Raw genomic sequence first — 13,678 nt, forward strand, 5'->3', positions numbered from 1 at the left:
ATTCACTGAAAAAACCATAGGTTATAGACCATATATAGTTAGGAATTAGCATTTACAAAACCTTGAAAATTCACTGAAAAAACCATAGGTTATAGACCATATATAGTTAGGAATTAGCATTTACAAAACCTTATTTTACTCACACAAAACCATTGAAATTCCATATATAGTTAGTTGCACTAACTATATATCGCGCACCCGCAATCCACTGCTGATGATGTCACATATTACATCATTCATGACATGGTCAGTGACATCACTGATGACATCACTGATGACAACATCCAGTGATTATGTGTTTCTGTAAAGTTTAAATATGTTTTACATATTGAAGAATGAGTGGATGTATAAGTGTCTGAATGAAGGTTTTAGTAGGTGCGTGATTGACTGTATGAGTGAGTGATTAAATGCGTCTTACTGAATGCACGGGTTAGTGACTAGACTGTCTGAAAGTGTGCATCAGTATGTCTGTTGTTGTGCAAGCTGCTGCATGTGTTGATCAGTAGCTATATAAGTAGCTATATGGGTTATTGATTGGTTGCACAAGTATTTGTATGGGAGACTGAGTGTGTGTATGGCTGGCTGGGAGGTGTGTGACTCTGTGCAGATCAATGTGTACTTGTATCAGTGATTCTATAAGAGAGTAAGTATGTGTTAGTATATGTTTCAAAAATGTAAGGTGTTCTGTGTTTAACTGTATAGATGAGAAAATGGAAGTGTGATTGATTCTTTTCAGGACTGACTAGGTGTGTGAGTAACTCCATGGATGAGTGGCAGAGTGTGAGTGTCTGTATAGGTGTATGAGTGCATATGATAGTGTTGTAAAGATGAGTGATTGTATGTATGAATGATTGTATGAGTGAATGTGTGTGTAGACATAGGAATCAGTGAGTGCGTATGTAGTAACTAGTATTGGTGTGTCAATGGTTTCAAAAATTATACTCTGTATTTAACACTGGGTGAAACAGAGGTTATATTAAAATATGAGGAGATGCATTGTATTGTCACATGAATGATATCATCAGTGATGTGGTCATTGATGTCAAATGAGATGTCATCAGTGATGTCATCAGTGATGTCATTTGAGATGTCATCAGTGATGTCATCAGTGATGTCACTGACCATGTCATGAATGATGTAATATGTGACATCATCAGCAGTGGATTGCGGGTGCGCGATATATAGTTAGTGCAACTAACTATATATGGAATTTCAATGGTTTTGTGTGAGTAAAATAAGGTTTTGTAAATGCTAATTCCTAACTATATATGGTCTATAACCTATGGTTTTTTCAGTGAATTTTCAAGGTTTTGTAAATGCTAATTCCTAACTATATATGGTCTATAACCTATGGTTTTTTCAGTGAATATATATATATATATATATATATATAATATATAATATATATATATATTTTCACTGAAGAAACCATAGGTTTCAGGGGTGTTCTAGTTAGCTAGACATTTCACTCGTACAAAACCATTGAAATTCCTCTGTTATAGTTAATTGTACTAACTATAACTTGCGCGCCCGCAATCCACTGCTGATGATGTCACATATTAGATCATTCACGACATGGTCAGTGGCGCGTTTTAAGTTAGGGGGTTAAGTTCCCTCGAATCATGAGTTCCCCTGGGGGCCAACTAGCCCACCAGGTACCTCCAGTAAGCGCCATGGAGCTGGGTTGCAGAGCGTTGTAACAAGGGGCGTGGCCTCAAAACACCTCTTTGCAACGCAGTCCCCTGGTGCATACTGGAAGTTCCTGGTGGGCTAGTTGGCCCGCAGGGACCACTGGTATTCAAAGGGAATTTGTTCCCCCTCTGCAAATGCTCCAGGGGGCACGTTTGCAGAGTGGTGCAATGAGGGGGCGTGGCCTCCGGCGGGGATCCCGTTTAAAACGTTTTAAAAAGCCCCCCTTCTTTTTCTAATTTTTTGGCCCTGGGGACCCCATCCCCATGGTCTGCCCCCAATTTTTCTTTTAAAAATAAGAAAACTGGGAAGGGGGCCACGTGGCCCCCCTCCTGAGGCCATGTTCTGACCCAGGGGCCTCATTCCCCGGGGCATGGGCCTTTTTAAAAAAATTATTTTAATTTGGATGGGGGCTGCCTTGCCCCTTCCTGTGGCCCATTATGGCCCCGGGGACCCCATACCCCGTGGACGGCCCTTTTTTTTTTCATTACATTTTGGGGAAGGGGGCCGCGGGGCCCCCTCCCGGGCCACTAATAGACCCGGGGCTGGCCCACTCCGCTGGGGACCGTGGGGGGTCCCCAATCCCCCCACCGTCCTGCCGGCTACCCGCGTCCTGTGGGAGCCAGCATTGCTTTTCCACATGGGGAGCAGCTAACATGCTGCATTTGCCCACTCTTTGTTTTCAACTTTTTCACTTCAAATAATCTCTTTCTTTTCTGATCCTCAGTACTATTGGCTGTGTTAGGCGTGATGTTATACTATGGGGTATGTTATTTTTCTGCTGCAATAAATATCACCCATTCTGAGTTTTCCCCCTAAAATACAGAATGCCATGCAGATTTTGGTGTTTATTAAACAAAAATCTGCATGTGCCAATATTCATCGGCACCTTGTATCCCAATAAAGGTCAGTAGATTTTAACTTCTTACATTTTTACCGGAATAATTCTTGTGTCGAACTCGTATTTACTGAGTGTTATAAAATACAGCAAACTCATAATTGTGATAAAAGAAGTGATCTCAAGTATGTCATTTATTGGCCACTAGCAATAGGGCCATTGTCTCTATTTTATTAGTCATATTTCTAGATAAACCTGACCTATCTCCAAAGTATAAATTTCAGTTCAAACTGAATTGAAAATGGTAAGCTTGTCCATTGCTGAGATTTAGGAAATCGGATTCTGTGCTTTATAATTCATATATATTTCTAACACTTTTGCATAAAAAACAAAATGTTGGCACCGGGCGTGATGAATGTCCGCAGAGCATGACCGGGGGCCATCCCTTGCACTCTTGAACTGGCCAAAGGCAGTGACAAAGAGTTCTGATAGTGGGGTATTGGGCCCAGGGCATGACTAAATGCCACACCCAGGCTTGGCACACAGAACCGTGCCCAGTGGGTACTGGGATCAGGCATATGGGGCATGTCAAAAGATACCATTACACAACTAAGTTTAGTTTAAATACAGATGACAGAGAAAAGCATGGTTGAACGCTTTGACCAGTACCTTCCAATAAAAACTAAGTAAATTCACAAAAACATCTACTGCTGAAGATGTTACTTTTAGGATCTGAAAACATGAAAATAACAAAAATGTGTCCGTTATGTTAAACTGAGCAATGATAACTTACCCCCTATATGTCCTGGCCGTGATTATACTGCCACTGCAGCACATATAGGAATACAAAGGGCATCAGTGGTGCCCTCATACATGATGCAGGTGGAAACATTATTTCCAAGTCAAGACTTGAAAGTCTAGATGCTTAATAGCCTATGTAACGTATAATTAAAAACAAACATGAAAAGTGCATGTTTTAATTTCAATGTTTCTTAGTTGATGTAATTGTTCATCTATATTCTGAATCTCAATGTTTTTTTCAAAGAAACAACATACAGTCGGTCGCTGTGTTAAGATGTTTTTGCTATTTTAAAATACGAATAAAAGTGAGTTAATTCAATCAGTAAACACTATTCTTCCGAAGGATATTTAGAAATGGTAATTTGATATTGGAACAATGCATTATCTGTTATTTCCTGCGTATTTGGACTCACTTTTCCATATGTATTGGCTCTGAGAAGCTGATGAGGATGTAATCCCCGGCAACAGGAGCAAAAGCCCAGAAACAGTCCTCCCCTCTGTAGACTTTTGCCAGGGTATACTGCTGGTATTCTTTCATGCTGGTGGATACTTTGGCTGCAGGGTTGGGGTGTGATTTGTGCAGCACCTGTTTTCCAAAGTCTTTATCCTGTGTGGACAGAAACATTAGAGGTATCTATGTAGAATCAATCCATTATAACACTACACATAGCAAAACAAATGTATATACAATTAATGTTTACATAAAGTGGTATCTATACCGAAGGGGTACAGAGAGGTGGATATTTTTTTCCCCACTCTACATCCTGCTCACAGATACTTTATTCCGATCATCGGACATGTGCTTTCTCTAGCTACATCCATTTTAACTTCAGTAGTTGCCATCCTGAAGAAATTCTGCAGCGGCCTTACATTTCTATGTTGTGCCTTGAGGTATTCTCTCAATACAAAAGTCTGAGATCGTTTACTCTTCGGGACTAGGGATGTGCAGCGTCCTTGGACCCCTCGTAGACAGGTCATAGTCAGCATCTCCTTTTCATGGATCCCCGATCTGATAATTTTTCAGAATTATTTTAACAAACTTCACTCATATTTAAGTTATTTCTTAGGAAGTAAAAAATGGAATATTATCAGAAATCGGGAAAAATACACAACGCAGAAGTATAACAATTAGTACTTGGAAAGATAATGGGAACTTGTTTGAGGTGTGTTATATAAAAAATATAAAAATCTATTTTTTTTGACCGTTCACATTGTGGGTAACATTATACCCAATACAATAATAATGGGGAACTGGTAACTGGGGTGGGGGTGGGGGGTTAATAAAAGACTCCAGATCACGAGATTTGGTGGAAATAACGCAGAGTAATCAGTGTTCCAGCACCAATTCCTGCATCTTTTAGCCAGCTATTTTACCTCGTGGTCTCAGCTGCTTACAGCAAAGTCTTGGGTCAAATACCCCATTTTAGTACACCACGCATGCGAGTAGCTACTGGTACTGCATGTATTAGTATTACTAGGCCAAAAAGGCGGTATTGTCTAAAATACACTCAAGCCAAATTTCTGTCCAGCACACGTGACAGTTTCAGACACAATTGCAAATACTGGGCAGTCTTCTGCCCAACACACTTATGTTCTGCCCAACACACATATGCTGGACAGTACTGTTACTAATACCACCTTAGTCACGGCATGTATCAGTTCTTTACGGTATGAACAGGGGGTAGTAGTGGCACAAGGAGTAGCGTGTCATTACAAAGTAAGTTCAATTTGGGTAACGTAGTATTGGTTAAAGTTCTATGACACAAATGTTGGTGCCACTCGAGGTAACAGAACACCCCACTACCTTGGGTGTTAGTGCACGATCATCTAACCAGATCTCCGTGCTAAACTTAATGAAACAATTGAAGCCCGGCACTTCTAATATGTATCCTCTCATTTTTCAAATATATTTGAGACACAAATTCTAAATGCATTTAAGATAGCTCAAATCACAGGAGACGCCAGTTTGTAACGTTGTACTGGAATTGTCTTAAATTAATAGTTTGTACGTTGTTTGGTTAATGTACACTGCTTCACTTTATATAATGTTTCTAATATGACATTGTGTATACATGCGTTTGTTATTATCATTAGACAATCAGATGAAATGCACTTTATCAGTGATAGCCCAATTCCTGTCAATGGAGAAACAACACAGCCTGGTGATGAAGAAACATAGCAGCCGACACGTGTTTCATTACAACCGTAACTTTTTCAAGGCTTAACAAAATGAAGATATGAATCCTCAAAGTAATTCTGAGTGCTGGAGACTCAAACAGACTTAAACTGATATACAGTCATTGCTGTGTTGTGGGGCAAAATCGTAAAGTCTTAATAAGTGCTAGTATCAATGTGGGATAGCTGTAAAGGATCCTCAAACGTAGCAGACCGGTCCCAGGAAAAGCATGTGGCTGGCCGGACAGTAGAAGAATTCATTAATAAGTAATTCTGGGCAGAAACAATGTATCAGTCATGTAAATAGCCAAAGAGACCAGGAAGTCGATTCTTCTTACACCGTGGGATGCCCCTCTCAATAAAGACTGGTGGGCTATGGAATGTCCTTCTTAGTTATGGAGTTAGTGCGGTCTGGGCTATAATATGCCCGTCTCCTTTAGTTGTTGCCCCGATTCTGTAGTCGACTCTGGTCCATGTGAGGAGTCACAGTTCTTGTTAGCCTTTAATTTCCTTTTCATTTCTGTTTTTTACATGTTAATTTTGCCTAATTTTCCAGTCTGTTTGGCTTAAATGGGCAAAATATATCGAATTAGAATTCTTATTTCCACTTAGTTTATTCACAATCCTACATTTCTTTCCTGTTCGCTCTCTGTTCCTCTAACTCAAAATCTATTTTGATCTTCATTTTAGGTACCATGACGTTCCAATCAAATGACAATCAATCAAATAAGAAATAAATCATCATGTGCATTCCAGGGTGGGAAATGGCCATGAGCAATATTACGTATATGGCACATTTTCCTTGTTTGAGCCACGGAGCACCTTTCACCGCATTAAAATGAATACGCTTCCTCCACGGTAGCCATGAATTTGCGCTGCCCTGGGGTAACTTTTTTTGTGTGTGTGTTCCTAGCGGAACCTCCCAAGTATATACACTATGTAACACGCTATTCAAGAGTGTCCAGCAAGCGTTAGCGTCCCGGTATACCTACCACACCCTCCCTAATGTCCCCCCGCACCCCCATGAAACAGAAGGGGTGGCTGCTGTCACCGGCTGCGAAGCCCCCCACGCACCGCCCTGGGCGACTATGGTGCTCAACTTCACTGCATTGTCCACTCCCCTCTCCGCACTCTCCTTTTCACCTTCTTTGCGGAGCCTATAGGCGGTATATAAGCCCCAGAAATGTTTTGGTCTACTCTGTTCGCTGTAGTGTTCCGACTGCGTGCAGCAGTACAACATGTCATGGGACCATTGTTGGAGAGTCGGGACAGGAACCCTCATCCAACACATCGCCAGCCTCCGCTTGGCCACAAGAAATCCCATATCCACCATCCGTCGCAGTGCCTTGGGTAATTTCTTGGAGTATCCTAGCAGCGCCACCATAGGATCAGGCTCGAGTTCCGTTTCCACCACACTCCCCAGCTCTCTGAATATTTTAACCCAATAGTCATATATTCCCGGGCAGTGCCAGGCTAAGTGCAGAAAATTGGCCGTCTGTGCTTGGCATCTCTCACATGACGCATCTGCCCGGAGTCCATACCAGCAAAGTCTCTCTGGCGTATAATAGGTCCTATTGAGGTACTTGAAATGAACGAGCCTGTGCCGACCATGTAGCAAAATCTTTCTAGTATTCATACAACAGTAAGTCCACGTGGCTTCGTCAATCGTACTCTGCAAGTCACACTGCCAAGCAAGTTGGGCAGTGGTGTATCTATTTTCCCTATGCGCAATTGCTAATTTATATATAGCAGTTATCAGTTTGCGAGGAGACTTCATCTTAATCACATAGGACAATTCTTGGACATCAGGGGGCTCAGCCAGTTCTTCCCCCAGCATGTCTCGCAAGGCCCCGCGAAACCTGTGATACTGGAATCTACACAGCAAATTATTTTCGCCAACTGCGCCCTCCACCTGCTTCCATGTCTTAACCACTCAATCTTGAAAAAGATCTCCAGTCTTTGCTATCAACAGAGAGCACAACACCTGTAACACTCCCCAATCTCTACATGGCTCTAGCTAGCGGACCCACTCGATAGGCATTGCCGGGGAATACAGTAAAACTCCATCCTGCTGCTGCAATGTATTGTACCAGGCATGTCTGGTAGAGTTTATAGTGTCTAAAATGCCAGTTCTACGGTCCAAAGGCTCAAATATAGCCGGCAGAGGAAGAGGTTCCGCAAACATTCTCTCCATGCGAAGGAAAGGTACCTCAGCCCCCCGTATATCCAGGAGTGGGCATGGACCACCTGCACTACTCTGTAAAATAATTCGAAATCAGGCGCCCCAAGACCACCCAAGTAGTATGGCAAGGTGAGGACGTTCCACTGTACCCTCGCTTGTTTACCAGCCCAGGCCAGCTTTATCATAGACTGACGAAGTCTTAAAAAGAAGGAGCGAGGTAACACTATAGGTATGTTCGTGAATAAAAATAGCCAATGGCTCTGCCACCAGGGCATAGAGTAGTGGTGACAGAGGACAGCCCTGCCTAGTTGCTCTAGTTATGGGGAAGGGGTCAGTAATCATGTCACCCAACAGGACACGCGCCGAGGGTTTGTAATACAAAATTCCAATCAACTGTAAGAAGACCGTCCCCAATCCCATTCTCGTCAGTACCTGTCTCATGAATGCCCATTCCACCAAATCAAAGGCTTTTTCCATGTCTAAGAAAACCGCAATCACCTTATTTTCCTGTCTCACATGCTGAATTGTGCCGAACACAGTGCAAATGTTATATGTAAGGCTCCTATGAGCCATAAATCCAGCCTGCTCCGGGGCAACCAGGATGTCTGTCATAAATGCAAGTCGATTGGCCAAGACTTTAGCGAATATCTTAGTATCCACATTAAGTAGTGAGAGGGGGTGATATGAGCTGCACTCATCCGGAGGCTTCCCCGGTTTGGGAATGGCAACCAGAATAGCCTCCATCATTGACCGTGGTAGTGTGGCCGTTTCACACATATCCTCGAATAGGTTGGCCAAGTGTGAGAGCAGCATATCTATAAAAGCCTTATAGAAGGAAACCGTGAGTCCATCCATTCCCAGGGCGCTATTAGATCTCATACCCGCCAGGGCCTCTGTGATCTTGTCTATTTCAATAGGATGCTTTAGAAGTTCCCTGTGCGTATCTGGGAAAAACGGTAATTTAATGTGTTCAAGATAATCCAATATTTGCTCCTCGATACCCTCTGATCGGGAGGTATATAGGTCAGAGTAAAATTGTTTAAAGCAATCCGCTATTTCCGACTCCTCCGTCAAAAGCGCCCCAGACTTTGATCTAATCTGCGGAATCTGCATCTTATCCTTCCTCGCCTTCATCAACTGAGTCAAGACCGAACCCGGTCTGTCACTTTCTCCGTAAGATCTGGCCATTGCATATTTGCCCATATGCTTCACTTCGCTGTCTGCAGCATCGTGATAGTCATCTATCAGTGTTTTAATTTCCACCTCCAGCTCCTCACCCCCCCCGTAACCAGTCGTTGCTCCAAGTCCTTTAACTGTAGTTCCCAATCTGCTAATCTTTGCCGTATGGCCTTAAGCACACCCGAGTGCTTGGACATTGCTATGCCTCTAATATATACTTTGAATGTTTCCCAGATTGTCTCAAAATTATCTATCGAGCCAATGTTGGCGTCAAAAAAGGTTTCTATGGCTTCAGAAAGCTCCCCCTTAAACATCGGGTCTAACAAGGAGTAGGGGGGAAAGCGCCACGTGAAAGGAGGCAAAGTCTTTTTTGGAACAGCGAGCACCAATGGAAGCGGAGAGTGATCTGAGAGTGTGTGGGGCAATACAACGCATTGACGCATCTGGTATAGTAGCGTGGAGGAGGCAAGCCAGTAGTCTATGCGTGTGTGGATATTGTGCAATGCCGAGTTGTGTGTGTATCCACCCTTATCCCTGTGGCGAGCCTGCCACACGTTATGCAAGTCCACACTGAACATAACTCCGTCTTACCGTCTCGCTGCCACCGCCGGCTTTCTAGGATTGCCTGCCGACCTGTCTAAATCTGGATTTTGTACTAAATTGAAATCGCCCCCCCCCACAGGACCCTTGCATTTCTATATGGTTTGGTAACGGTAGCTAACTTCTCAAAAAACTCTGGACTGTCATAATTGGGGCCATACACATTAACTATAACCAAATCAAAGCACCGGCCGTGGCAGCTAGATATGACATATCGGCCTTCTGCGTCCGCATGTAACCGCGTGATAATACATGACGTTTTGGGATTAACCCAGGTCAGCACCCCTCTGGCATGGGTTGTGAATCCCGCTGAGTTAATATTACCTAACAGACCCCTACTGCGCAGCATAGGGCTCAGTTGTGGCAGGTGAGTCTCCTGCAGAAACGCAATATCCACATGATGCCTATGTAGGTAACTGAGCACTTTTCGGAGTTTATGGTGGACGTTAAGACCCCTAACGTTCCAGGATACCGCCCGCATGCAGTCTATCGAGTCACCAGAGAATAGTGTGCTATGTGACATCAACACTGTAATCTGATTTCAGCATGTGGTCTATGGCAGGGCCAGTTCACGTGCAATGTACCGTTGACAACACCCCGACACCTCCCGCTCCAAGAGATCTTCCCCCCTACCAACCTCCCACAGCAGACCTCCCCCAACTTGGCCGCATGAAAACCCAAAGAATCCCCCCTACTCCCCCCTCCCATGCTTCCCCCCAATTCACAACAACAGTGCCAGGCACACGTGGTCGGGGGTAGAACCTTGCGCCAGCCTCTAATTCGCAACAACCTACACACTATCCAGTCCAGCCGCGCGAGCGTCTACATTGGTTGTTGTTAGTGTTCACCCATAAGCATATTCCGCCTGTGGGACATTTCACCCCCCTTCCCCCACGGACCACAATAACTACTTTCCAGTACCCACTCTAAGTTTTTGGCACTCAGTCTACCGACCTCCATACCACAATGTCACCCCCTTCAAAATGAGGCCAATTGGGCATCCAACAGGACCATATACCTGGCGCCCCAGACCTGACTTCACATTCTGGCCTCTCAGTCACGCAATACACTCTACTGGAAGCAAGACTATACCCCAAACCCCTCCCTCCGCCCCTCTCCCCCCTCCCAGATACCTTGCACCCTTTGCGGCAGTCTCTTCTCTGCATTAGTCCTGGTCATCAAGCGAGCCACCCGCTGCTTCATCCAGCAGCGGCCTATCCGGGCTCTCGCGCTGTTCCTTTGACCAGGTTTTAATCGCCTGTTGCAGAGCCTTGGGGTCAGTGAAGATGTGAGACCGACCCTGCGTACTGATCCTCAGCTTCGCCGGGTATAGCGTGGCATAGTCAATTCCCAGGTCCCGGAGCTGTCTCTTCAGTGGTGCAAAATGTCTACGGGCTTCCTCCACTCGAGTGGTAAAGTCCGGGAACAATGAAAGTTCAGAACCCTCATACCTCAGAACTTTCTTCTCCCGGGCCACGCGGAGCAGAGGTTGCATCTCCGAGAACGCGCCTCCAAGTCTTCCGTCTTATCCTGTAAGACATGCAAAACCTTGCCAAGTTGTTTATGGTCAGCGTCCAAGGTAGTATGCGCCTCCTCCACCTCAGTGAGCCGCCTCTCCGGCATGTCAAGCCGTTCTGAGTGCTTCTCAAGTCTGTCCACCATCCTGTCCATTCTGTACGTAAGCGCATCCATTTTAGTGCCTAGATCGCTGGCGCCACTTTGCAGTGACCTTTCCATTGATTTAAGGAGACCACGTATATCCATGTCCGAATCGTCGCTGGCTGAAGGCGGCCTCCTAGTTTCATCACTCATGGAGATATCCTGGGACTTCGATCGCTTATGATCAAAGGTGAGCTTGAATTGCGTTTTGTCACCTCTACCCATGGTGCTATAGGGGTTTGTGTGGGTTGTGTATTGTGGACGCGGCAACACAACCACAGCGCACTCTCCAGCTGCCCCATTGCCGTCGCTACTATGCACCCCTGTAAAGGTCTGCCTGTCAGCTAGGGCTTCCTTTCCAGAGGGCCAAATGCAATAGGCCCGAGGCCGGTGTCGTTCTACAGCGTGCCCCCCACCAGGCCGCTGTTTGGATTGAGTCGCGGGAGTGTTGGTTCAAGCACCAGCAGATACCAGGCGAAACTATGCCTCTGGCTGTTGCCCCCTTGCCGCTCACAGCAATAGAAAGTCCCAGGTCACGCTGCCCTGCACAGGAATCGGGAGAACCCCAGCGTGGGGGAGGGGTCCAGCAAGCACCACGGCCTCAGTCCACGTGTGCGCCAAGGGGAGGCTTCCCCAACCCCTCGATGACTTCCCCGGGCTCTCTACAGTGCCCTCACCTTCACACTGTGCCAAATCACCAAGGCTCCGGCGCGCTCCTACCCCAGCAATGTAGGTACACCACTTCAGCTGAGCAGGCTATGAGTTGCCTCCACTACCAGTCCTATAAGGCCACCTCAAATTGTTCCAGGTCTCTTGGGCCAAGGACACTTGCACTCGCCTGGTGAAGGGGGGCTCCACAACCGCTACTGTCACTCCTCGCGGTGGGGCACCTCGCAGGGACGCATCACTCCATCGGGCTGCCCCCAGCGCTGTAGAGCGGTCCTCAAGAATGCGGTCAGCCCGGGGACAGCACGCCTCACTACCCCGTCCGAGCGCAACACTCTACAGGGCTCCGCCACCAGTCCTCTCAATCCACTCTGCCCCCGCCTCAGGCCCTACAACAGTTCGCGGAGCTCCTGGGCCAAGACCCATCCATCGCACCACCCCCGGGCGCGATGGCTCACCACAGCGAGGCACCCCCCGGCGTCAGAGCCAGCCGCAGGTAGAGCTACGCAAGGCAGCCGTCACTCCTACGCCAAGTCGGGGATCGGGGGCCCTCCAGCTTCTGCGCAGTAACTCGACACCAGAGCCCCGGCAGGTGTCCGATATACTTTTAAAGCAGGTCGACAGCTTCCGCACCCTTGCTTGAATCCAGTGGCAAAGTGAGCAAGGGACTCACGTCTGAGCATACCCTGCCACACTTATGGCGGCCAAAGTGGTACAAAAGGGGCTGGTGATGGACGGAGCATCTGAACCAATCAAACACTCACACCCAGTCAAAAGATCTGGGTTTTGGCCGCCATAAGTGTGGCAGGGTATGCTCAGACGTGAGTCCCTTGCTCACTTTGCCACTGGATTCAAGCAAGCCGGGCTGAAGACGGCTGTAATGCCAGAAACCGGTCCTCGGAAGCTTGTTTCCGGTCCAGGGAAGGCATGGCTTTGCAGTTCGGGCTGGACTGTTCCCATGAGGCACAGGGTCAGACTGATTTGCATATAGCCATGTCTGAACTGGGGTGGCAGAGTGGGCTAAAGAACGGTGATGGATCAAACCCAGATCTTTTGACTGGGTGTGAGTGTTTGATTAGTTCAGATGCTCCGTCCATCACCACCCCCTTTTGTACCTCAGATTAAATGGCACACGTCGATGGAGTAAGGCTACAGGCTTTACACATTTGTCAATGTGTAAGATGATAGGTGGAGCTTGCAGGCACCCTAAACCTTGGAACAGTTCTGGGCATTGGCTTAGTAGCTCATCAACTTGGTAGGCTTGCACGTTCCTGGCGAATTACACCAGACCTATGTCTTCTGTAGTTTGACTCTCCAACAGAGTGTCTGCCTCTTTTATCCACCACATGGAATACTGCTAGGAGCTCTTGACCATTTGAGCATACCTGTACTCTCATGGCTCCTTTCAGGGGGAAAGGAGTCTTACTGCCATAGGTGTATATCTTGGTGTGAGAGGAGACTAGAATGGGCATTGGCCGAAAATTATCGAAATTGCAATGTCTATGAGGTCTTTGACCTCTAATCCCGCGATCTCTACTATACATGTAGGTTGTTGCCTTCTGTAACTCCTCAGATCTTCTGCAAATGAGATAATGAATACTTCTTTTTCGTCCTCCCATGTAGACTCATCCTGTTGATATCCACCCCATTGGAAGTGTTTGGAAATGCTTTGAGGTTCCTGGTCATTCAGCGATAGCTGGCTCACTGCTTTCGTAGGACTTTGTCTTCTGCGGGTTCCTTTTCCCCATGGCCCGCCACAAAACACCTTTGCAAACTGGTTGATTTTACAACAGCTTGATAATGTGCACCACTGTGCTGGAGTTCTCCAGTGGATGTTCCTCCCGGTCACAGTATCTGCATTGTGTTCCAGACTGAGATGGTGCAAGCAC

General features: G+C 46.2%; 1 protein-coding gene across 1 annotated transcript in view; it reads right to left on the reverse strand.

Annotated features, from left to right (window-relative positions):
* The window catches only part of MGAT4D (MGAT4 family member D), a 707,335-nt gene that overhangs the window by 81,133 nt on the left and 612,524 nt on the right, over nt 1-13,678 (reverse strand). The window contains exon 11 of the mRNA XM_078676855.1: nt 3,742-3,935. Within this exon, the coding sequence (XP_078532981.1) occupies nt 3,742-3,935 (194 nt within the window). The remainder of the gene's footprint in view (nt 1-3,741; nt 3,936-13,678) is intronic.

Source organism: Lissotriton helveticus, chromosome 2_1 (assembly GCF_964261635.1).
Source record: "Lissotriton helveticus chromosome 2_1, aLisHel1.1, whole genome shotgun sequence".
Classification (NCBI taxonomy): Eukaryota; Metazoa; Chordata; class Amphibia; order Caudata; family Salamandridae; genus Lissotriton; species Lissotriton helveticus.